This window comes from Talpa occidentalis, unplaced genomic scaffold (assembly GCF_014898055.3).
Source record: "Talpa occidentalis isolate TD23 unplaced genomic scaffold, MPIMG_talOcc4v2.1 talOcc4.14, whole genome shotgun sequence".
Taxonomy (NCBI): domain Eukaryota; kingdom Metazoa; phylum Chordata; class Mammalia; order Eulipotyphla; family Talpidae; genus Talpa; species Talpa occidentalis.
This window is the reverse complement of record NW_023601433.1, coordinates 25,660,552-25,683,701: the sequence shown is the minus strand read 5'-3', so window position 1 is coordinate 25,683,701 and position 23,150 is coordinate 25,660,552. Positions and strand designations below refer to the sequence as shown.

Genomic DNA, 23,150 nt, shown 5'->3' with positions numbered 1-23,150 from the left:
CCAGAGAGAGGACCCAAGAGAGGCCACATGGGGAGCTTGTATCCACAGATCCCCAACCCATGTGCTTGTGCAATGGGTTGGCCTGAGTGCAGGGGTCTGCGTGTCGCATTGGTGGCTATGAAAGCTGAGTGTTGGAGTGACCGCAGAAGAAAACCTTGAGGACTGGGCGATTACCCCCAAAGTACAGAATCGCCAATTCAGGAGTGAGTGCATCTGGGGGTGGGGTGGATGCAGTGTGTAGCTTGTGGCCGAGACCATAGCCGGAGAAGGCCAGGAAGCCTGACGGCTCCTGGTGTGTGACGGCAGATGCCATGAGTGGTTCCCCTCCCTCGTATGAGCAGTGCCTTCAGCAGCAGAAGTGGTGGATTATCTGCTGGTGCCAATAATTGTCTTTTGCCACTAGGCTGGTGCCCTGCCTGGACTAATTTGTGTTGTGTTGTATTTTGCTATATGGTGATGTATTTCATTTGCTTTTGTGGGCCATGGCTGGAGTGTTGATATTCGCCAAGAGAAACATGTATATGATTTGTATAGACTGTCTGGCAGAAAACCCTGAGGGGGTGGATTGTAGGGTAAGGTAAAAGTATCAGGCTTTTCTGCCCTCCAGAACTCTCTCCTCCTTTACTCAGTCCCCCAAGGGCAGGTTCCTCAGCTCCTCACCCTCACTCAACCATGAGCAGGGCATCACCCACAGGTGATTTTTAGAGACTCACTGGCCTTCCTCAGCTTACTTAGTGCTTAATAGCTGCTCAGGGTTTCTCAATCTCAGTACCAGCTTTTGTTTTCTCAGTTGGCTTTTTCTCTGCCTGGCTGCAGAGAACTTGCGAGGGCTTCCTCCCTCAGCCAACTGTGGGCTTTTATACCAAGGCCCACTGGCCATGTCTTGATTTTAAATGATACCATCCACCCCCAGGGTCCCCAAAACATATCACACTTGCCAAGGTCCTCCGCCTTCTGGTGGGATTGTTAGTCCATTAGTCCAAGTTCACTGGCTTTTCCCTTTGTCTACACTGGCGAGCTCCGAATTGTGCTCCTTTCTTCCCCGACGATTCTTGCTGCCTCTGGGGTCATTGGCTGGTCCTCTCGGGCATCTCCTCCTCCAGGCATGGTCTCATCCAGCTCCTGGACCTTGTCCATATCCTGTGCCACCATGACACATCCAGCGTTGTCACAGGCAAACACAGTCTGCTACTCCTCAGTCCCTCCCGGTCTTCGGAGGGCTCCATACCTGTCTGCATGGATCATCTTGCTGACTTACGCCAAATGTAGGGGCAGGAAGGACACAGGGCAGGTTTTCTGATCCAGCAGACTGAATAAAGGAGGAGAGAGTTCTGGAGCCCTCAGTGGCTTTTTCAGGCTTTTATTGGGATTTACCAGGTAAATCACAGCAGGCAGAGATGCTGGGGGGCTGGGAGGCTGGCCGGCCTCGCAGCCCCCAGCAAGTCTTTTCTCTTTCTGGGTTCTCCGGTGATTTCTGCTGCTCTCATGGTTCTTCATGCTTCTCTGCTTCTACTCGTCTTCTGCTGGCGTCCCCGTGACACCCAGTCTTAGCCCAGGTGAATCCCATCTACCTATGCCCACACTATTCCAGGTGCCGCCATCAGGCATGTATTCAGGACCGCAGGGTTCCGTCATCTATCCTAATGGCAGGAAGGCAGAAAAGCCTGATACATTTACCTTACCCTCCAGAACTTTAATACAGTTCGTAAACAATACAGGAAAGGCAAAGAATATAGTTTCTAAATCAAGCACCCAAAGTTACCCGTCCCCTCATGGGTAAAAGTCCACCCAAGCAGGACTGGCCCAGAACAAGGTCCCAAAGCCTGCCACAAGTCTAAAGCATCTTCCAGTGGGGACCCACAGAAAAGGATCAGAAACAACCAGACAAGTCTGGGGGGAAAAGAGCAAAATCAAAATCAAGACAAGAACTGCCATTGTCACCTCCCCACGGGTCTCTCAAATGTTTCAACCAATCCACAACCAAAAGGCAAGTTTCTTCACATGTCTCTCAGCTCCTTGTGCCTCCTTCAGGCCTCCTTCTGGCTCTCCATCCTGATTCCTTCCTTCCTCAGAGTCTGCTGCTTCTCTTCCTGCTCAGCTCCACCCTCCTTTTGGGTGGGGCAGGAAACCTGGAACCTCCCCCTTTCCTGGGGACCACCCTGTTACAGTTCGAGTTAGGGAAGAGCAGTAGGAAACTGGTCATGAAAAGCAGGTCCAGGTCTCATTTTTACAATCCTAAGAGGTGGAGAGCCGTGGGGTGGGACATGTGGAATGCTTATTACGAGTTTCTGTGTTGCTGCACCTTTTGTCGTACGGTTGGCGGGCTAGAGCTAAGCGGGATGCACACCAACTTATCCTTTCACGGGAGTCTTCTAGAAAGTGGCAGCCGGCCCTAGTGGCCTTTTACATGGCTGACCCATGCCCACTAATTTTTTTTTTTTTGTGGTGAAAGCAAGACCTGGTTTGAAGACAGAACTCAGGAGCCAGCTCTGTTCCCCAGGTAGAGAGGGAATGGTGGCTCAACTGAGACTGATTAGCAATGGAGTGAGGCAAAGAGAGAGGCATGAGGCATTCACTCGGTTGGGCCTAGGGCAACTAGAAGGTCGGACCTCCACGTTTTGGGACCCGCCAAAGAGTAGCCTTGTCCTCCTGAGCCCCTCAGTCTGTGTAGGACAGCCAGACAGTGACCAAACACCAACTCCTCTCAAAAAGGTTATAATAGCATGTAGAGGAAACTGGAGAAATCCTACTGATGCCATGAAAAACCAAACGTTGGGCGCTGTAGGGTAAGGAAAAGTGTCAGGCTTTTCTGCCCTCCCGCCACCAGGAAAGATGATGGGTCCTTGTGGTCCTGAATGCATGCCTGATGGCGGGCACCTGGAATAGGGTGTGGGCATAGGTAGATGGGATTCACCTGGTCTGAGACTGGGCTTTTAAGGGCGGTGTCACGGGGACGCCAGTAGAAGCCAAGAAGCCGAGAGAGAAGCAGAGAACATAGGAGAGCCCAGATAGAGTGAAGACTTGCTGGGGGCTGGGAGGCTTGCCAGCCTCCCTGCCCCCCAGCACCCCTGCCTGTCATGTACCTGGTAACCCCAATAAAAGACCTGCAAAAAACCACTGAGGACTCTGAATCCTCCTTTACCTGGTCTGCTGGATCCTAGAAAACCTGCACTGTGTCCATTCCTGACCCCTTAGGCGCCAAAATTATGTGGTTTTTTGGAGTGCAGGGTCCTTGGTTTCACTCTGGGGAAGGTTTCACCAGAGCTCCCGTTTCACAACACACGGTTAGTTTCTTCATGAGACAGAGATGGTGGCTATATTTATTTTTTTAAAGATTTATTTTATTTATGCAAGAACCAAGGTACAGGCCAGAGGTGTGGGGGGGGTGAAAGGATTCACCAGAGACAGTGGGAAAAAGAACAGGCAGAATAACCGAAACACACTGCTGAGGGGAGCAGCGGGCGAGACAGGAGAGGTGTGCTGCACCATGTGGGTTGCTCCGCAGCCGGCAGGGATTGGAACCAGCACTGCAGAGGCTGCGGACAGCTTCACAGCACTGTGCTCAACCGCCTGCGCTGCCAGGGAGGCCCCGGTAGTTATATTTAAATAGCAGGTTTATTAGAAAAGGGATAGGACAGTAAAAGACACTTGCATAGACACAAGTGGGCAGAAAGAGCTGTTCCAAAAGGGACAGGTTTGCTAAGAGAGGCCTGCATGGTTGCAGGTGGGCGGCATTGAGGAGAGCCGCCTCCACTGAGGGAGGTCAGTGAGGAGAAGTCCTGGCATGGTATAGGTCATGGACAGGCAGGAAGGCTGCTGCCCTGCAGAGGGAGAAGGTTGGTGAGAAGAAGACCCTGCATAGTCACAGGTGGGCAGACAGAGTGCTGCCCTGTTGTGGGAGCTGCCTTAGGTTTTATAATCTTCAGGAAGGGGCTAATCTTTGTGGGTGGATGGTTTGTGCCCCTATGGCAGTCTGCTAGTTTCTGGGTGTTGATGCCTAAGGGTCTTAATGGATTGTGCTAATCCCTTCTACCCTTACCTCCTTGTATGAGTTAGGTTCTTAACCTTCATAAGGGCAGGAAGGGGCACTGAGCAGGTTTTCTAATCCAGCAGACCGGGTGAAGGAGGAGAGGAGAGTCCTGGAGCCATCGGTGGCTTTGCAGGCTTTTATTGGGATTTACCGGGTACATGGCAGGTCTTCACTCTGGGCTTTCCGGCCTTCTCTCATGTTCTCTCTGCTCTTCTCATGGCTCTGCTTCTCTCTCAGCTTCTCTGCTTCTGCTGGCGTCCCCTGGACGCCACCCTTAAAAGCCCAGTCTTAGCCCAGGTGAATCCCATCTACCTATGCCCACACCCTATTCTAGGTACCCGCCATCAGGCGTGCATTCAGGACCTCAGGGTTCTGTCATTTATCCTAATGGCGGAGGGCAGAAAAACCTGCTACTTTTACCTTACCCTACAACCTTTTAACTCCTTTCCTCCATCACTATGCCATTGATCATGCAATGTAAGAGAAAAAGATTATAAGACACATACAATTTCAAGAATGTGTGGGGGAGGGGCTCCCTGGTGATGAGGGGGTTGAGGCACAGTACCCTGCAGCTGTCTGCAGCCACTGCAGCTTGGGTTCCATTCCCAGCCAGGGAGGTGACCCACCTGGTGCATCAGACCTCTCCTGACTGGCCTGCTGCTCCCCTTAGCAGTGTGTTTCAGTTGGTATGCCTGTTCTGTACCCCACTCACTCTGGTGAATCCTCTCACCCCCCACACCTCTGGCCTGTACCCCAGTTCATAGATAAATCTTTAAAAAAAAAGATTGCATGGGGGGCCTCCCCGGTGGTGCAGTGGTTGAGCGCTGGGTTGCGAAGCTGCCCGCAAAAAAATTATAAAAAAAATTGCATGGGGCTGGTGGGAGGGGAAGGGAGGAGTGTTTACCAAGATAATAGCATACATAATCTATACATAATCTTCCTAAACTACTTCTCAGATCCCTTTGGAATGTGTTGATGTTATCTCAAAACATTTCCTAGACCATCCCTGGACACAGACCAACACATCCTATCAATGGCTTATAAAGGCAGGACTGGACACAGTGCAGGTTTTCTATGATCCAGCAGACCGGGTAAAGGAGGAGTCAGAGTCCTCAGTAGTTTTGCAGGTTTTTTTTTGGGGGGTTCACCAGGCATATGGCAGGCATATGGCAGGCAGGGGTGCTGGCTGTGGGGCTGGGAGGCTGGCAGGTCTTCACTCTATCTGGACTCTGGCATTTGTTCTGCTGCTTCTCGGCTTCTCTTGCTGCTGCTGCTGCTGCTGCTGCTGCTGCTGCTGCTGCTGCTGCTGCTGCTGCTGCTGCTGCTGCTGCTGCTGCTGCTGCTGCTGCTGCTGCTGCTGCTGCTGCTGGTGTCCCCCCAGTGACGCCGCCCTTAAAAAAACCACAGTCTTAGCTCAGCTGAATCCCATCTACCTATGCGCACACCCTATTCCAGGTGCCCGCCATCAGGCATGCATTCAGGACAACGATCCATCATCTATCCTGATGGCGGAAGGGCAGAAAAGCCTGATATTTTCTTTACCATACAGGCTGCTGTAGGGACAGGAAGGACATAGTGCAGGTTTTCTGATGCAGCAGACTGGGTAAAGAAGGAGTCCTAGAGAATCCTCGGTGGGTTTTGCGGGCTTTTTCTTTAGATTTATCAGGCATATGGCAGGCAGGGGGCTGGGGGGCTGGGAGGCTGGCAGTCCTCCCAGCCCCCAACAAATCCTCACTCTATCTGGTCTTTCTGGTGTTCTGCTTCTCTGTTCCTGCTGGCGTCCCCATGACACCATCCTTAAAACCCAGTCTCAGCCCAGGTGAATCCCATCTACCTATGCCCACACCCTATTCCAGGTGCCCGCCATCAGGCATGCATTCAGGACTGCAGGGTTCCATCATCTATCCTAATGGCAGGAGGGCAGAAAAGCCTGATACCTTTTACCTTACCCTACAGCTACCTAGGCATCCCCAGGCTACCTCACGATGGGGGCCATTGTCCTTAGGGCCATCATGCAGGAATGTAGTGTACAACTAGATAGGTTTAAATACAGATTAATCAGAACATTCCAGGTCAAGTTACAAACTGGTCAGAATATTCCAACTTAATGACTGTGCCGTCATTGAGGAAGAAAGATCCAGGCACAGCACCCACACATATGAATTTTCTCCAATGTCTGTTTTCAGATTTGATAGTAGCTGTCTGATGTATTTTGGTTCTCCTTTGTTTGTTGAGTACATGTTGATGTAAAGGTAAGATATAACAAGAACGTTTAGAGTTGAACCTCGAGTTATGTCTCCCTGTTGTATTGTTCCCTTTATCATGATACAGAGTCATTCCCCATCTCTTTTTGATTTTTTAAGCTGGATGTCTATTTTGTTTGATATGTTAGTATGGCTTTTCCTGCCTGCCTTTGGGTGTCATTTACTTACAGGATTGTTTTCCATTCGTTTACTTTCAGTCTATCTTTATTCTTGGTACTTAAGTGTTTTTCCTGGAGGCAGCAGAAGATTGGATTCAGTTTCCTAACCCAACTATGTACTCTGTGTCTTTTTATTGGTGAATTCAGTCCATGAATGTTTAGAGTCATTATTTGTATGTGAAAGCCCATCACTGCCATTTTGTTCTGAGCATGTGGTTCTTTTAATTCCTTACTAAATTGTGTTCCTCCCTCTCTCTGCTTTAGTTCCTAAAGCTTCTTTGAATGTTTCTTGGAGGAGGGGTTTAGTGGATGCAAACTTCCTTATCTCTTGTATAAAAAGGAAAGCCTTGTAGGATAGAGTACTCTTAGCTAGCATTTTTTTTCCTTAAAATATTTTGAATGTCACTTCATTACCTTCCTGCCCATATTGTTTCTTCAGAGAGATATGATGTTTATTTTATCAGTGTTCCTTTATAGGTTATCTGTTTCTTCCACCTCATCAGCTTCATTATTTTTTCTGTGTCTTAGACTTTTAGGTTTTTAATATTTTGTGACTTGCAGTAGTTTTCCTTTTATCTAGGTAGTGTTACAGGGCAACCCGAATATGAAATGGGTTGCTTGACTCTGGATCCTCAACCACGCACTTTTAATGGACTTATAATAATATTCAACTGCAGGCACAAAACAAAAAGGTTAATAAAGGGTTTATTTACAAAAGAAGGGGAAATGAAGAAATGAATAACCCAGGGAGAAAGAGGGAGATAATTCATGAATGCATCCTACTAGTTCCCCTGACCTGGAATCCCAATGGCACGCTGAGAGCTGGCAAAAGCCAAGAGTCAAGCCAAGAGCTGAGAGGCCAAGAGGACCCCGAAGGCCCACATGTCCAAGCCTGGCTGCTTAGCTCATCCTCAGGTCCCAGCAACTCTCCCTGGGATGATGATGGGATTTGTAGTTCCCGGTGTCTTGATGCCTTTGGTCTGGAGTGGGGGTGGAGTCCACAAAACCTGTGTGGAATTTGTTCAGGACATACTTTCCCCCTAACAGTAACTTGGTGATCCTTTTGCTTCCTGTATTTCTATGTTCATTTCCTTTTTCAAGGTTGGGAATTTCTCAGGTGCTATTTCCCTATAAGATTCTCAGTGCCCTTCTCTTTCTTTCTATGTTTGATTCCTAGGATTCATGGTATCAGATAATTCTCAAAGTATTTCTTCGTTCCTTCCCCTTTTCTATCTTGCTTCTTACCTCTTTTGATTCTTGAGATCACTGATTTGCTCTTCCACTTGATTTATTCTCATTTCATGGCTTTCTCCTGAATTTTTTGTTTCCTCCTGTAATTCTGTTAATTTCCTGTTTAAAGTCTCACTTGCAATCATTGTTGCTGATTGGGTTTCTCATAGGGTTCATTTCCCTTTCTGAGTTTTGTTTATTCCCATTCCTTTGTTTTCTTAATCATGGTATACTTGAATTCTGCATCTGATTGGTCATAAAGCTCTTCTATGTGTTTGTAGTTTGTTTCTGGAGTTTTGTTTATTTAGTGGTGTATTATTTCTCTGATGGCTTGCCTGGCATTTTGTATTTTTATTCCAGTCCATTTTTGGTTGTGGATTTTCTCTGCTGTAGTTTTGGTTTTTGTTGTGTGTCTTTCCCACTGCTTTGGGTATTCATTAGATGTTGGGCATGACTACTGGAGTATTGTTGGATCTGGAGTGATCCTGGAGCCTTCCCCAAAGCCCTTTGGCTGTTTTCTGGTTGCTGGGAGGGTGGGTGGGGCCACTGGCTGTAGAGTGTCAGTCACTGGGAACCCATTGCACCCAGGGATGGTATCATTTTAAAATACAAGCATTTGAATGTTATTCAAAACATAAAGAACATTCTTTGACTTTACTTTCCCACTTCTGTGTTTGCCATACAATTATTCCCTTAAAGTTTTTTAAAGTGCACTTGATAAAATAATTACGTGCTCAGTGTACTACCACCACTAGTACATCATACAAGTCTGCTAATTGGCAAAATTCACTTAATGAAACTGATTTGGTATAGTGCCAAAAACTAAGGCTTAGAGGTCATTAAAGATCATGTTGTGTTATGAAGTTAAGTTTATTTGAAAACTAAAGAATTATTTCAGGTCTCCCTAAGGCCAGTCATTATTCTGTGATATACATGAGTATATAAAAAAATACTAATGAGCTTAGCTATTGCAGAATGTTACAAACACCATATTTGAAGTCAGAAGACATGTTAGTAAGAAGTGTCACTTACTAGCTGTGGAATCTTTTTTTTTTTTTTCAGGTTTATAAAAACTTCTATTATTTTCTTTTTTTTTAAATAATAAATTTTATTTTTATATTCCCCATACAATTGCAACCCCCCAATTCTGACCCCAATCCCACCCCTCCTGCCCCTCACCCCACAAAAAGTGTCTCTGGTTCATAGTTTTTTGTTGATTTTGATTTTCACTTTCTTATAGTTATTCATTTTCCTGGTCCCTTATTTAAGTTTTCTAGATTCCTGCTATGAGTGAGACCATCCGGTATTTTTCTTTTTCTCTTTGGCTTATTTCGCTGAGCATGATCCTTGCCAGCGCCATCCATGTTGCTGCAAATTGCATGTGTTTATCTTTTTTGAATACTGAGTAATATTCCATGGTATATATGTATCACATCTTCTTGATCCAGTCATCTAATTTTGGGCATTTGCGCTGTTTCCAAAGCTTAGCTATTGTAAATAGTGCTGCTATAAACATAGGGGTGCAGGTGCTCTTTGGAATTGATGTGTCTGTGTCCTTTGGGTAAATACCTAGGAGTGGAATTGCTGGATCATATGGAAGCTCTATGTTTAGTAGGTCCAGAAATCTCCACACAGCTCTCCATAGTGGTTGGACCAGTTTGCACTCCCACCAGCAGTGCAGAAGAGTTCCTTTTTCTCCACACCCTCGCCAACATTTGTTGTTGCTAGTTTTTTTCATATGTGCCATTCTCACTGGTGTAAGATGGTATCTCATGGTAGTTTTGATTTGCATTTCCCTGATTACAAGTGATGTTGAACATTTTTTCATATGCCTGTTGGCCATTTGCATTTCCACTTCTAGCTGTGGAATCTTTTTTTTTTTTTTTTTCCTCTGGGCAGTGGGATTATGACTGACTTTTACCAGCCTCTTTATTATTTCTATTTCCCAAATTTTTTTTTCTTTTTTTTTTTTAAATAATAAATTTTATTTTTATATTCCCCCATATAATTGCAAAAGCCCCATTCTGACCCCAATCCTTCCCTTCCCGCCCCCCACCCCCCAAAAAGTGTCTCTGGTTCATAGTTTTTTGTTGATTTTGATTTTCACTTTCTTGTATTCATTTTCCTGGTCCCTTATTTAAGTTTTCTAGATTCCTGCTATGAGTGAGACCATCCGGTATTTTTCTTTTTCTTTTTGGCTTATTTCACTGAGCATGATCCCTTCCAGCGCCATCCATGTTGCTGCAAATTGTATGTGTTTATCTTTTTTGAATGCTGAGTAATATTCCATGGTATATATGTACCACATCTTCTTGATCCAGTCATCTATTTTTGGGCATTTGGGTTGTTTCCAAAGCTTAGCTATTGTAAACAGTGCTGCTATAAACATAGGGGTGCAGGTGTTCTTTGGAATTGATGTTTCTGTGTCCTTTGGGTAAATACCTAGGAGTGGAATTGCTGGATCATATGGAGCTCTATGTTTAGTAGGTCCAGAAATCTCCACACAGCTCTCCATAGTGGTTGGACCAGTTTGCACTCCCACCAACAGTGCAGAAGAGTTCCTTTTTCTCCACACCCTCACCAACATTTGTTGTTGCTAGTTTTTTTAATATGTGCCATTCTCACTGGTGTGAGATGATATCTCATGGTAGTTTTGATTTGCATTTCCCTGATTACAAGTGATGTTGAACATTTTTTCATATGCCTGTTGGCCATTTGCATTTCCTCTTCAGAGAAGTTTCTTTTTAGCTCTTCTGCCCATTTTTTGACTGGATTATTTTCTTTGTTGTTGCTGAGTCTCATCAGCTCTTTGCAGATTTCTGTGATCAGTCCTTTATCATTAGTGTTGGGTGCAAAAATGTTCTCCCAGTTGGTGGGGTTTCTCTTTGTTTTTGTTATTGTCTCTTTTGCTGTGCAGAAGCTCTTTAATTTGATGTAGTCCCAGCTGTTTATCTTTGCCTTCACTATCACTGCTTTGGGTGATGTGTCTGTAAAGATGTCTTTGATGTGCAAATCCCGTAGTGTTTCGCCTATATTTCCTTCTATGTATTTTATGGTTTCAGGTCTTATGTCTAGTTCTTTAATCCATTTTGAGTTGATTTTTGTGTATGGTGTGAGGTAGTGGTCAAGCTTCATTCTTTTGCATGTAGCGACCCAGTTTTCCCAGCACCATTTATTGAACAAACTTTCTTTGCTCCAATGCATAGTCTTTGCTCCTTTGTCAAAGATTAGTTGACCATAAATCTGTGGGTTTATTTCTGGATTATCTATTCGATTCCATTGGTCTGTATGTCTGTTTTTGTTCCAATACCATGCAGTTTTGATGATTATGGCTTTGCAGTAGAGTTTGAAGTCTGGGAGTGTGATGCCTCCATTTCCTTCTTTTTTTTTCAGTAGAGCTTTGGCTATTCGGGGTTTTTTGTGATTCCATATGAATTTCATCAATAATTGTTCTCTTTCTTTGAAGAATGACATTGAAATTTTGATTGGAATAGCATTGAATCTGTATATTGCTTTTGGTAGGATGGCCATTTTAATAATGTTTATTCTTCCAATCCATGAGCAGGGGATGTCTTTCCATTTCTTTGTGTCTTCTTCTATTTCTTTTAACAGTGTTTTATAGTTTTCTTTGTATAGGTCCTTTACCTCTTTTGTTAGATTTATTCCCAAATATTTGATTTTTTTTGTTTCGATAATAAAAGGGATGGTTTTTTTGATTTCTTCTTCTTCAGATTTGTTGTTTGTGTATAGGAAGGCTACTGACTTTTGCGTGTTGATTTTGTATCCTGCCACTTTACTGAATTGATTGATGAGTTGAATTAGTTTTTCTGTGGAGATTTTGGGGTTCTCTATGTATATTATCATATCATCTGCAAATAGTGATAGTTTGACTTCTTCTTTTCCTATTTGGATTCCTTGGATGTCTTTCTCTTGTCTTATTGCTCTGGCTAGGACTTCCAGTATTATATTGAAAAGCAGTGGTGAGAGTGGACATCCTTGTCTTGTTCCAGATCTTAATGGAATTGCTTTCAGCTTTTCACCATTGAGAATGATACTGGCTGTTGGCTTCTCATAGATGGCCTTTATGATGTTGAGGTATGTTCCTTGTATCCCAAGAATTTCAAGGGCTTTTATCATGAATGGGTGTTGCACTTTGTCGAAAGCTTTCTCAGCATCTATTGATATTATCATATGGTTTTTATATTTCTTTTTGTTGATGTGTTGGATAACGTTGATTGATTTTCGGATGTTAAACCATCCTTGTGTCCCTGGAATGAATCCAACTTGGTCGTGGTGAATTATCTTATGGATACATTGTTGGATTCTGATAGCTAAAATTTTATTGAGGATTTTTGCATCAGTGTTCATTAGGGAGATTGGCCTGTAGTTTTCCTTTTTTGTGTTGTCCTTATTCGGTTTTGGTATTAGTGTAATATTGGCTTCATAGAACGTGTTTGGTATTGTCCCTTCCTTCTCAATTTTTTGGAAGAGTTTGTGAAGGATAGGCACTAATTAGTCTCTGAATGTTTGGTAGAATTCATTTGTATATCCATCAGGTCCTGGGCTTTTGTTTTTGTGGAGGTTTTTGATTACCATTTCAATTTCGCTAATTGTAATTGGTCTGTTTAGGTGTTCTATTTCTTCTTTATCTAGCTTTGGGTGATTGTAGAGTTGTAGGAATTTGTCCATCTCCTCTAGATTGTTGAACTTGTTTCCATATAACTGTTCATAGTAGTTACTGATTATTCTTTTTATTTCTGCTGTGGCCATTGTGATTTCTCCTCTTTCATTTATGATCCTGTGTATTTGTGCTTTCTCCCTTTTTTCCTTTGTGAGCCTGGCTAGGGGTTTGTCTATTTTATTTATTTTTTCAAAGAACCAGCTCTTGGTTTCATTGATCTTTTGGATTGTTTTTTTAGTTTCAATTTCATTTGTTTCTGCTTTGGTTTTTATTATTTTTTTTCTTCTACTGGTTTTGGGGTTTTTTTGTTGTTCTTTTTCTAGATCTTTGAGCTTCGAGATTAGGTTGTTTCTTTGAGTTCTTTCTTGTTTCTTGATGTGAGCTTCTATTGCTATATATTTTCCTCTTATTACTGCTTTGCTGCATCCCATACATTTAGGATATTGGTGTCCTCCTTGTCATTCAATTCAAAGAATTTTTTAATTTCTTCTTTGATCTCCTCGTTAGTCCAGTGGTCTTCCATTAGTGTGGTTTTTAATCTCCATGAGGTAGGATAGTTCCTTGCCTTCTTTTTATGGTTTATTTCTAGTTTGATGCCTTCGTGGTCAGAAAAGATGGTTGGTATGATTTCAATCTTGGTGTATCTGTTGATGTTTGTCTTGTGCCCCAGTATGTGATCGATCCTGGAGAATGATCCGTGTGCGCTTGAGAAAAATGTGTACTCCGTTTTTTTTGGGTTTAGTGTTCTGTAGATGTCTGTTAAGCCCAAATGCTTTAGGTCCTTATTTAGAGCTTTGGTTTCTTTACTTATTTTTTGTCTTGTTGATCTATCCATTGTTGATAGTGGTGTGTTGAAGTCTCCCACTACGTATGTGTTTTCTCTGATGTCTGTTTTCAGAGAGGACAACAGTTGTCTGATATATTTTGGTGCTCTTTCGTTTGGTGAGTATATGTTAATGAGTGTTATTTCTTCTTGAAGTATTGTCCCCTTGATCATAATGTAGTGACCATTGGGGTCTCTTTTTATTTTTTTGAGTTTGAAGTCTGTTTTATCTGATATAAGTATAGCTGTTCCTGCTTTCTTTTTTGGCCCATTTGCTTGTAGGATTGTTTTCCATCCTTTGACTTTGAGCCTATTTTTATCTTTTGTAGCTAAATGTGTTTCCTGGAGACAGCAAAAGGTTGGGTTTTGTTTCTTAATCCAGGCTGCAACTCTGTGTCTTTTTATTGAAGAGTTTAGTCCATTTACATTTAGAGTTAATATTGATATGTTAGCATCTGTATTTGCCATTGTGTTTGTCTTTCCTTTGATTTTATTTATTTATTCTTTTAATAACTTTTTTTTTTGGTCTTTTTTCGTTGTTATTCGTCCCTCTGAGGTTCTGGCTTTAGGATTCCTTGTAGTATTTTTTGGAGTGGGGGTTTAGTTGCAATGAAATTCCGGAGTTTCTCTTTGTCTGGGAAGGTCCATATTCTTTCTTCATGGAGGAAAGAGAGCTTTGCGGGATAGAGTATTCTTGGTTGGCATCTGTTTTCTTGGAGTCTGTTGACTATGTCCCTCCACTCTCTCCTTGCCTGTAGTGTTTCTTCAGAGAAGTCTGATGTCAGCCTGATTGGTTTTCCTTTGAATGTTATCTGTTTCTTCCCTCTTGTCAGCTTCATTATTTTTTCCTTGTCCTGGATTCTTGGGAGCTTTACTATTATGTGTCTTGCTGTGTTTTTCCTTTCGTCGTGGAAGTTTGGTGTTCTTCTTGCTTCTTGTATATCAATTTTCAGCTCCTTCTTCGCATTTGGGAAGTTCTCTTCAATTATCTCCTGGAATATTTTCTCTGTTCCTACATCTCTCTCCTCTCCTTCTGGAATTCCTATAACTCTTATATTTCCTTTCCTCATGGAGTCAGATAGTTCCCGGAGTCTTTCTTCATTCTTTTTCCTTCGTACTTCTCTTTCCTTTTCTGTTTTGGTTCTTTTTATTTCTGTGTCTTCAAGAGTACTTATTCGTTCTTCCATTTCATCTATTCTGCTTTCATTGCTTTTCCCAGAGTTCTTTAGTTCCTCCATTAATTCTTTGATCTCCTGCATTTCTTTTACTTCCCTCTTTAGGGACTCAATTTCATTCTTCTGATCTATCACTTTTTTAATCATGGCAATTTTAAATTCTCTTTCTGAAAGGCTCAGAAGTTCTTCCAAGTTGCTGTTGTTGCAATCTGGGGAGTGGTTTTCTTTTTGTGGTGTGCTTCTTTCCTGAGGCGTTGTTAGGTTGCGTGTGGTTCTTCTACTCCCTACTGTCTGTTTTCTAATTTGTCGTATGCGTTGGGACACTGTGTTGCTCGGACTGGCTGGCATCTTGGGTGAACTTCTCCGCTCCCCTCTGGCTCCTGCAGGAGCCATGTCTGGCTTCTCGGGGAGCTTTCTGATGGTTTTAGGCAGTTTTTACTGAAGAAATGTCCCTGTTTTATAATGGCGAAGCGGGATGCAGTCCCTGCGCCTCTGCTCTCAGGCACACTCTTCTGTGTGCCCGGTCTGCCCCGGACGTGGGTGCCTGCTCCCTCTGTGGGCTCAGACTGCTGGTCGGAAGGGGCCTGGCGTGGGCTAACTTCCCGGCTGGCCACTGGGTCCTCCAGAAGCCTTCTGCCCTTCTCAAGCAGTCTTAAGAAATTTACTGTTCTATGGGGTGTTAGTGACTTTTTTTTTCCTGGTCGCTAGGTGGCGCCAGAGATCTCTCCTATTGTCCTTGGGGGGCTGTTTTTCGCCTCCCCCTACCCTGTGGGACAGGGAATAGAGCGGGAATGGTAGGGTAAGCCTCAACAGCTTTGGGGTGCTGTGTCTGCCTTGTGCCCCACCGTCGTGGAGAACCCACGCCCCGAGTTTTCGTTAGCTGTGGAATCTTGATCAAAATTATTGAACTTCTTTGTATGTCAGTGACCTTGTTATAAAAATGATATTCATATTTGCCTCTCAGGTATTTGTAATGAACAGATATAGTAGCAAATATAAAAATAATTGGTAAACTATAAGGGGTGTTATAGAAATATAAAACAATGTCATCACAGTGATAGTGCTTTCTAAATATTGAAGAACTTTTTGAAACTGTGAAGGACAATCAAATGGTAGTGGTATCAGGAAAAGAATGGGAGTGTTAAAATTGGCATTTGGATTTCTATTGGGGCTGTGTTAAGTGGGGTGTTATTAGTGATATCCTCTGTGTAGTGATAAGTAGTATATAGTGGTTTGGTGCTTGAGACCTTCTCGATAATATTTTAAAAGTTTTGACTATTATTTTCTATCCTTGAATACCAACGATGTGTATGGCACTTAGATTATGAATGTACAAGTTAAGGGGTAGAAGTGGCAGGAGAAGTAAAATTAGTAGCCAATTCATTGTAAGTCATTCTAAGTACTTCATATAAAGAAAAATGAATATTTTAGGTTAGAATAGATGAGGGAATTCATAGTTAGAGTGGGAATGGGAGTAGCACTAGTATTTTGATGGTCAAAAATGATCTCTCTGAGTGTGGCAAAAGCTGGTAGGGGAAGGATGAGAAGGAGCCAGTCATGTGAAGGTCTAGAAGAAGGACGTTCTGATGAGAGAAAACAGTAAGTCATATCTGTTCATTTTATTTAAACATGTCAGAATTTCTAACAAGGAAGCAGGAAGTGGGGTAAGCATCATCATAATCACTTCTTTTCTGTGTTGAAGATATGCGTGAAGGCTTAGTACATTTTAGAGAATTAATAAATGTTCTTCTCTCATGAAAGCTTAAATACTTTTTTTGAGTTAACATAACTATCTCAAGTTTTTGGTTAAAGACCTAAAGAAAAGATTTTGGTATTACTTTGCTATTTTATTCAATTGTTTTCTCTTTCAGTAAAAATTTTATTTACTAATTCAATAATAGTAAAATTCACCATTGAGTTTCTTTGCTTAATAAATTGTTTTATTCCACCTTTTGTGATAAATCATCAATATTTCCATGGAAATAATATGGTATTGTGAATAGTAAAAGAATAGTCTTCCAACTGAATAGGCCAACATCCACCACCTCAGACTCCCTTGCTGCATATAATGACAAATTCACATAGCACTGAGAAGAGTCTGTGTTATCTGAACAATGATAGGCAGGTTTAAAGTTAAGATGTCTCTGTGAGATTAGGTTGGCAGTCAGTCCGGGGACCAGCAACCATGATAGTGCTGGCTCCTAGAAGGCTGCATAGATCCTGTCATTGAAGATTCCAGGACTGAAATGAGCAACAATGAGAGTGGTTCCAGTGGCAGCAACAAATCTCAGCACAACTTGCTGGCTAGTGTTCCTGGAAGATATGACACTGATATCAGCCAGTTTCAATGACAGTACAGCTCAAGCCACCTATGGAAGCTTCTTGCAGGTTATCTTCAAGTTTGTGATGTAAGTACCATCACATTTCCTCTTGTAGATGTACTGTTCCATTTGGAAGTCAAGGTTAGTGGTGCGTAAGTGGGCTCCTGCTGCAAGGAATGTGAGGATTTCCTCCTCCTTCATTTTCAGGCCTGCAAGGGCTCCAGACCTTGTGAAAGTTTTGAAGGAAAAACATTTGGGGGAGGGGAATATTTGTATTTATTAAAATCATAAGAAACTGAGTAAAATTACAAAAGTAGTGAAAACAAAAACATTCATAAAATAAATAAAGTAATAGCAATGATCCCTAATATCAAACTTTGATTAAAGGTTAAAGAAGGAAAGAAGCACAAAAGTAGTGACATGAAATTAGAAGACGTGTCTGATTCTACTAGTGTCAGCAGTGGATTAAATCAACAAGCAAAGAGTGGAAAAACTGATAATCAGCACTGTTCTATTGTAATGACCAAAGATCCTTATAGGTAATAAGATTTTACTGTAAGTACTTATTATTTTTTATAAGTCATTCAAATTTGAGTGAGTATCATCATTAACAACTTCAGTTTTTTACTAGAGATATCTAACTTTGCCTGGTAGTCATAAAATGCAAATTAACATTGAGACAATGTGTTTAAAATCATAATGATAAGCACTTTATTAAAACAATAATAACAAGGGTTGACAAATGTGAGGGGTAAGTCATTCCTACACTTTGATAGAGGAAATTGGTAAATTCATTTTGAAGGGTAACTAAGTGGCACCTTTCAAAATTTCAAGCATATTATCTATCTTGAAGTAAGTGCTATAGGTACTTTAAAAAATAGGGAAATTTAAAGCAGCAAAATTAGAAGGCAAGGAAATACAACACAAGACACTGAGATATCAAGGGACTGTGTTTTCATAAGGAGAGACATATCCAAAGTTCAACCACAAATACAAAGAAAACTTTATCTACTTATCAAATACAGACTTAAAAATTGTCATGATAAAGAAGTGGATGAAAACATGGAAAGGCAAGTCAAAGTGAACACAGGAACTTAGAAAAGCTAATCAAAGAGATAGAACAAATGTCATGAGAAATAAAAATAATGATTTAAATAAGAAAATAGGTGGCAGGGAAAGGAAGGACTAGAGTCAAAATAAGGGGGGGGGTGCAATTGTATGGAGAATATAACCAAAATGAAAATGCATACATTGTGCAAAGATGAAAAAAGATGTAAGAATTATATAAAATAAAATATTTAAATAAAAATAAAATATGTACCATATTTCAACCCAAAAAAATAAATCTTAAAAAAATAAATAAATAAGAAAATAACAGAATTGTAGTGTATAAAAAGACCAATAGAGGAGCTAAAAGTTTCTGGAGACAGCTATGGAAATAGATTAGACCAAGTGTGGAATGAATCAGTGGTCTCAAAGGACTCAGGTGGAAGAAGAAAGAAATACAAACAAAAGGAAATGAAGAACCATTTCAATAACTACTTGATTCCATTAGAAAAGGCACATAAGGATATTGGGTACTCCAGAAGAGGAGGGAGAGAGAGCAGAGAACTTATTTCAAAGAAATAATAGAAGAAAGACTTCGCAAACCTGAGAGAGGATTAAATTATACAAGTCCACAATGCTAAAAGAATACTTGGTTATTTAAATATAATGAGACCTACACCAAGTCACTATCAGGTGTGAAACTATCAAGACTGCAAGACAAAGAAAGAATTTTGAAAGTGGATGGGGAATAAAGACATATAACCTATAAAAAGTTACTCCTCCCACAGGCTTACAGCAGACTTTTCTGAGGAAATCCTAAAGCCAAGTGAGAATGGAATGCCATACTAAAAATACTTCAAGAATAAAACTGCCAACTCTGAATACTGTACTTTCAAGACTGTCCTTCACATCTGAAAGAGAAATGAAGGTCTTTGTATAGCAATAGAAGCTACAGGAGGTTGCTGACACTAGACCTCCCTCATAAGAAATGTTGAAAGGAGCTTTGATATTTAAATTGAAGAGAAGAAAATCCCCAAAAATCTAAATAAGGAAATAGAGCCAGAAAGCTAAGATAAAATGACAGTGACATGTGCTTACATAGCAAATACCTTAAGTGTAAGCCTGCACTCACCAACCAAAAGTTACAGAGTATCCAGTTAGACAAGAAAACAAAACCCAACTTTTTGCTATCTCCAGAGCGTAAGTGAGCTCCACAGATAAGCATGTGGTTGGAAAACAATCCTATAGGCAAGTGGGCCCTAGATAAAGTCAGTGCTAGCCATGCTTATATCTGATAAAATAGACTTCAATTTAAAACAGGTAATGAGAGACAGAGGTTGACATTATATAATGATTTAGTGATCAATACATCAGGAAGATATAGCCTTATCAGTATATATGCACCCAATGAAGGTGCATCAAAATATATATGATGACAATTATCAAATCTGAAAACAGACATTGGCAACCACAGGACAGTAGAGGTTACAGCAATACCTCACTTTCATCAATGTTTAGACCAAATGAGCTTGGATACAATAGCCATAAATGAGGAATCAGACCACAGAGGCTTAATAAGCATTTATAGGGTACTGTCCCCACAAAGCTAAGGACACATTCTTGCTACGGAACATGGAATATTCTTCAGGATACACCACATGTTGGGTCACAAAAGAAGTGTTAATTCATGAAGATTGCAATCATATCAATGTCTTCTCTGACCAGAATTGTATCAAATGAGAAATCAACCACAACAAAAATGGGAAAAACCACTAATAAATGGAGACTGAATAAGTTACTATCGAATGATTATTTGGTTAATGAGGAAATCAAAGAAGAACTTAAAGAATACCTGAAGACAAATGAAAATGAACACATGAGTATAACAGAACCTACAAAGCACTGACAGTGAAGTACATAGCAATACAGGCCCACAAGAAATATTTAAAATATATAATCTCTAACCTTATAATTAAAGGAACTTGAACATGCAAAATTAAAACCCAGGAGCAGGGTTTCCCTGGTGGTGCAAGGGTTAAGACGCAACCTGTGGGGCAATCTGCAGCCACTGCAGCATGAGTTCAATTCCGGCCAGCCAGGGAGCTACCCACATGGCACAGCAGACCTCTCCTGACTCACCCACTGCTCTGCTCAGCATGTACTTTGGTCAATCTGCCTGTTCTGTTCCCCATTCTGTCTCTGGTGAATCCTCTCACCCGCCATGCCTCTGGCCTGTATCCCAGCTCTTGTATGAATAAATAAATAAAAATTCAGAAAAAAAAAAAAACAGGAGAAATAAGGAAACTATTAAAATTGGAGCAGAAATAGACTAATAGAAACAAAAAAGGCAGTCCAAAATATCAGTGAAGCCAGAAGCTAGTTCTTTGAAAAACACACAAAATAGACAAACTTATAACTAGGTTTACAAAACAAAAAAAGGAAGATTCTTACTAAATAACAACGAAAAACAAAAGAGAAGTTGCAGTACATATCCCAGATATACAGAAGATTGTAAGATCATATGAACATATAACAAGAAATTGGATAACACAGAAGAAATGGAAAAAAATTAGAAAAATACAACCTTCCGAGACTGAATGAGGAAGAAATAGAAAACCTGGACAAACCAACTACAATGGAAACATTAAAATAGTTCTTAAAAGTGAAGGACTAAAGTCAAAATAAGGCGGGAAGTGCAATTGTATGGGGAATATAACCAAAATGAAAATGCATACATTGTGCAAAGATGAAAAAAGATGTAAGAATTATATAAAATAAAATATTTAAATTAAAAAAAAGGAAAAAAAAAGTTTTCCAAACTCCAAAAGCCCAGGGCCAGATGGCTGCGAAAGTGAGTTCTACCAAATATCAAAGATATCTACTACTTATCCTTCTCAAATGCTTCCTAAAGGTTGAGGAAGAGGGAATTCTTCTATGAGGCCAACATTACTCTGATACCAAAACCAGACCAAAACCTTCCAAAAAGAGAAAATTAAGACCAATCTCCCCGATGAACATAGGTGTAGAATACCTCAAGCAAGTGTCTTGACTATTTGATAGTCTTTGCTCTTTTAGATAAAGGCAGCTCTTGCAGGTGCTCTGTCATAAGGTTGGGTGTCACCTGCGATTCCTGTCTTTCTCTTTCTGTTGCACCTTAGAACTAATGTTTCAGTAAATCATCTAATGTCTAACACCAAAACATATCCACAAACCAGTGACATCTTTCAAGCTGAATCCAGATCATCTGATCTCTTGAGTAATGTAAGAGACTGTTAATATGTCTCTTTTCTCCCTTCCTTGTCACTCATCCCATCATTTTAAAATCAGTGGGCCTATTAAAGCATAAATCAGATTATGTTGTTCCTCTCTTCTCAAAGCACTCTAGTTGACTCCCAGTTCACTCAGAGTACATGCCAATGTTCGTTGAATCTCTATCAGGCCTTACCCACTGTTCTTCGCAGATCAGTTTCAATATTTCTATTGTAGTTTCTGTCTGCTTGTCTCCCTCAGTCACTTGTATTTGTGTATCATCTCCCTTCCATTCTTTTCCAGCCCCCTTGAATAAAGTTTGACTCTTCCTTCATCCTGGCATATCTCGGTACTTGCTGTTCATTCTAACTGGAATGCTCTTTCTTCTGAAAAAGCATCGGCATATTGCAAAAAGCCAAAACAATTGGAAAAGGCGTATAATCCTCATGCCCACTCCCTTCATTCCTGCAGTTGGTTCCTCAAAAGCCACTTTCTCAGTTAGATCTGCCTTGGCCATTCTGAGTCATATTTTGACTGCTGCACCCTCTTACAAACCTCCAAATTTCCTTTTCTGCTTTAGTGTTCCCTAACAGGAAGTGTATTTTCCATCTGGTTCAATGTCTGTTACTTCATTCTCAGGGTAGGAGTTTGGTTATTTCTCTTCCATATATTCAGTGTTTTCAGAGGGGCTGAAAATGTACTGCAACCTCGGGCCCTACAAGGTTCTAGGTTGAAACTCTGATATGTGAGCCTGTACACATTGCACCCGAGGCTGGGACTCCTCCAAGATCTCTTGGTGTATGAGACTGGAGAACTCAGCTCTCAGAAAGGGTTTTTTTTTTTTTTTTTTTTTTTTTTTTTTTTGTCCATGGGTGATGCCAAATTGTTTTTCTTCATAGGAAGACCTCAGTAGGTGACACATTTTTGGTCATGACCCTGATATCATTGCAACAAAAAGTTATTTTAAAGTAAATCCTTTGTCCCTGATTTCTTCCATCATATCACATTGCCTCATACTATTTTTCCATAAGTTGCACAAATTACTTTAAAAGCAAAGCTGGAACCACACTATAAATCAAATTACTGGTTCCATGTTAAGAGTCATCACACAAATGAAGTCAACTCAGATCTTTAAATATAACATTCAAGATGTTCAGCTGTTTCTAGGCTGACCCATTTCAGTATTTTACTTTGCCTTTCATGTTTAGAAAACATTTTGATAGACGTGCCTTGTTGTGCTCTTTCAGTAATCTCTGTGGAATGGTTTCCTCCTCCAATACCTTGCCTGGGGACCTTCTGTGTTTTCCTTACCTCCTCATTAAAGCCTTCCTGTGCTCACTTAGAGGATGTCATACATTGTACTATAACGCTCAGATTGAATCTGAATTATATGCATGCCTTTGAGGCAAGGAGTGTGTTTCCTTGCTTATGGTTGCGATTTTATCACTGTCTTAAGAATCATCAATGAATGAAGATGGATAAGAGTTGGCATTTTACAAAAGTTTTTGTTCAACCTTGTAAGTAGAGATATTATAAAACTTTAGATGTTCAAAGTTTCCTTTTTAAAAGAATAGGTGTTCTGGCTTGCTTAACATGGGAGTAAAGACCAATGGGAATATTCCATGGCCTTCAGTGGATTCTATGGATCCAGCCAGTGTGAAGGCTGGTGTTGTGCTTTCAGGGAGTGAGGAGGAGAAAAGATCTGCTGCATTTGCAGTGGATGTGGAGGGGAGGAGATTTGAAACAGATGCCACAAGGTAAAATCTATAAATTTTCCTTTCAGATCAAAGGAATATTAGCAGTCATTGCTTTTCTGCAAATCAAAAAGGATAATGTAGTGCACAGGACAAGGAAAGAAAAATCTCACTCTTTAGGACATAATTTTGAACGGTGAATGATGTGGGCCATTCAGTTTTTGGCTTCTTCATAGAAGGGACATGGATTTACAAGCTTGTGTGTGAATTAGGGCACAGTTTCATACTTCTTTATTTTTATAGTTTCATACTGCTTGAGATGTATGTTACTTCACAACACACACCACCAAAGCATCCAGATTGATCTATCCTTGAATAGTGGGCCCCCGCCTATGTGTTCACATCCCTCCTGCATTCTACCCCTGCTAGCCTGAATTCTACAGTCCTATATTCTCATTTTATTTTTTTTTTGTTTGCC

The 23,150-nt window shown here is 41.1% G+C and overlaps 2 protein-coding genes across 2 annotated transcripts in view; one reads left to right on the top strand and one right to left on the bottom strand.

Moving 5' to 3' along the window:
- Positions 1–23,150, bottom strand: part of LOC119244449 (putative ankyrin repeat domain-containing protein 19) — a 279,339-nt gene that overhangs the window by 138,682 nt on the left and 117,507 nt on the right. The window lies entirely within an intron of this gene.
- Positions 1–23,150, top strand: part of LOC119244460 (ankyrin repeat domain-containing protein 26-like) — an 88,277-nt gene that overhangs the window by 37,822 nt on the left and 27,305 nt on the right. Inside the window, exon 9 of the mRNA XM_054694651.1 lies at positions 17,070–17,221. Coding sequence (XP_054550626.1) covers positions 17,070–17,221 — 152 coding nt within the window. The remainder of the gene's footprint in view (positions 1–17,069; positions 17,222–23,150) is intronic.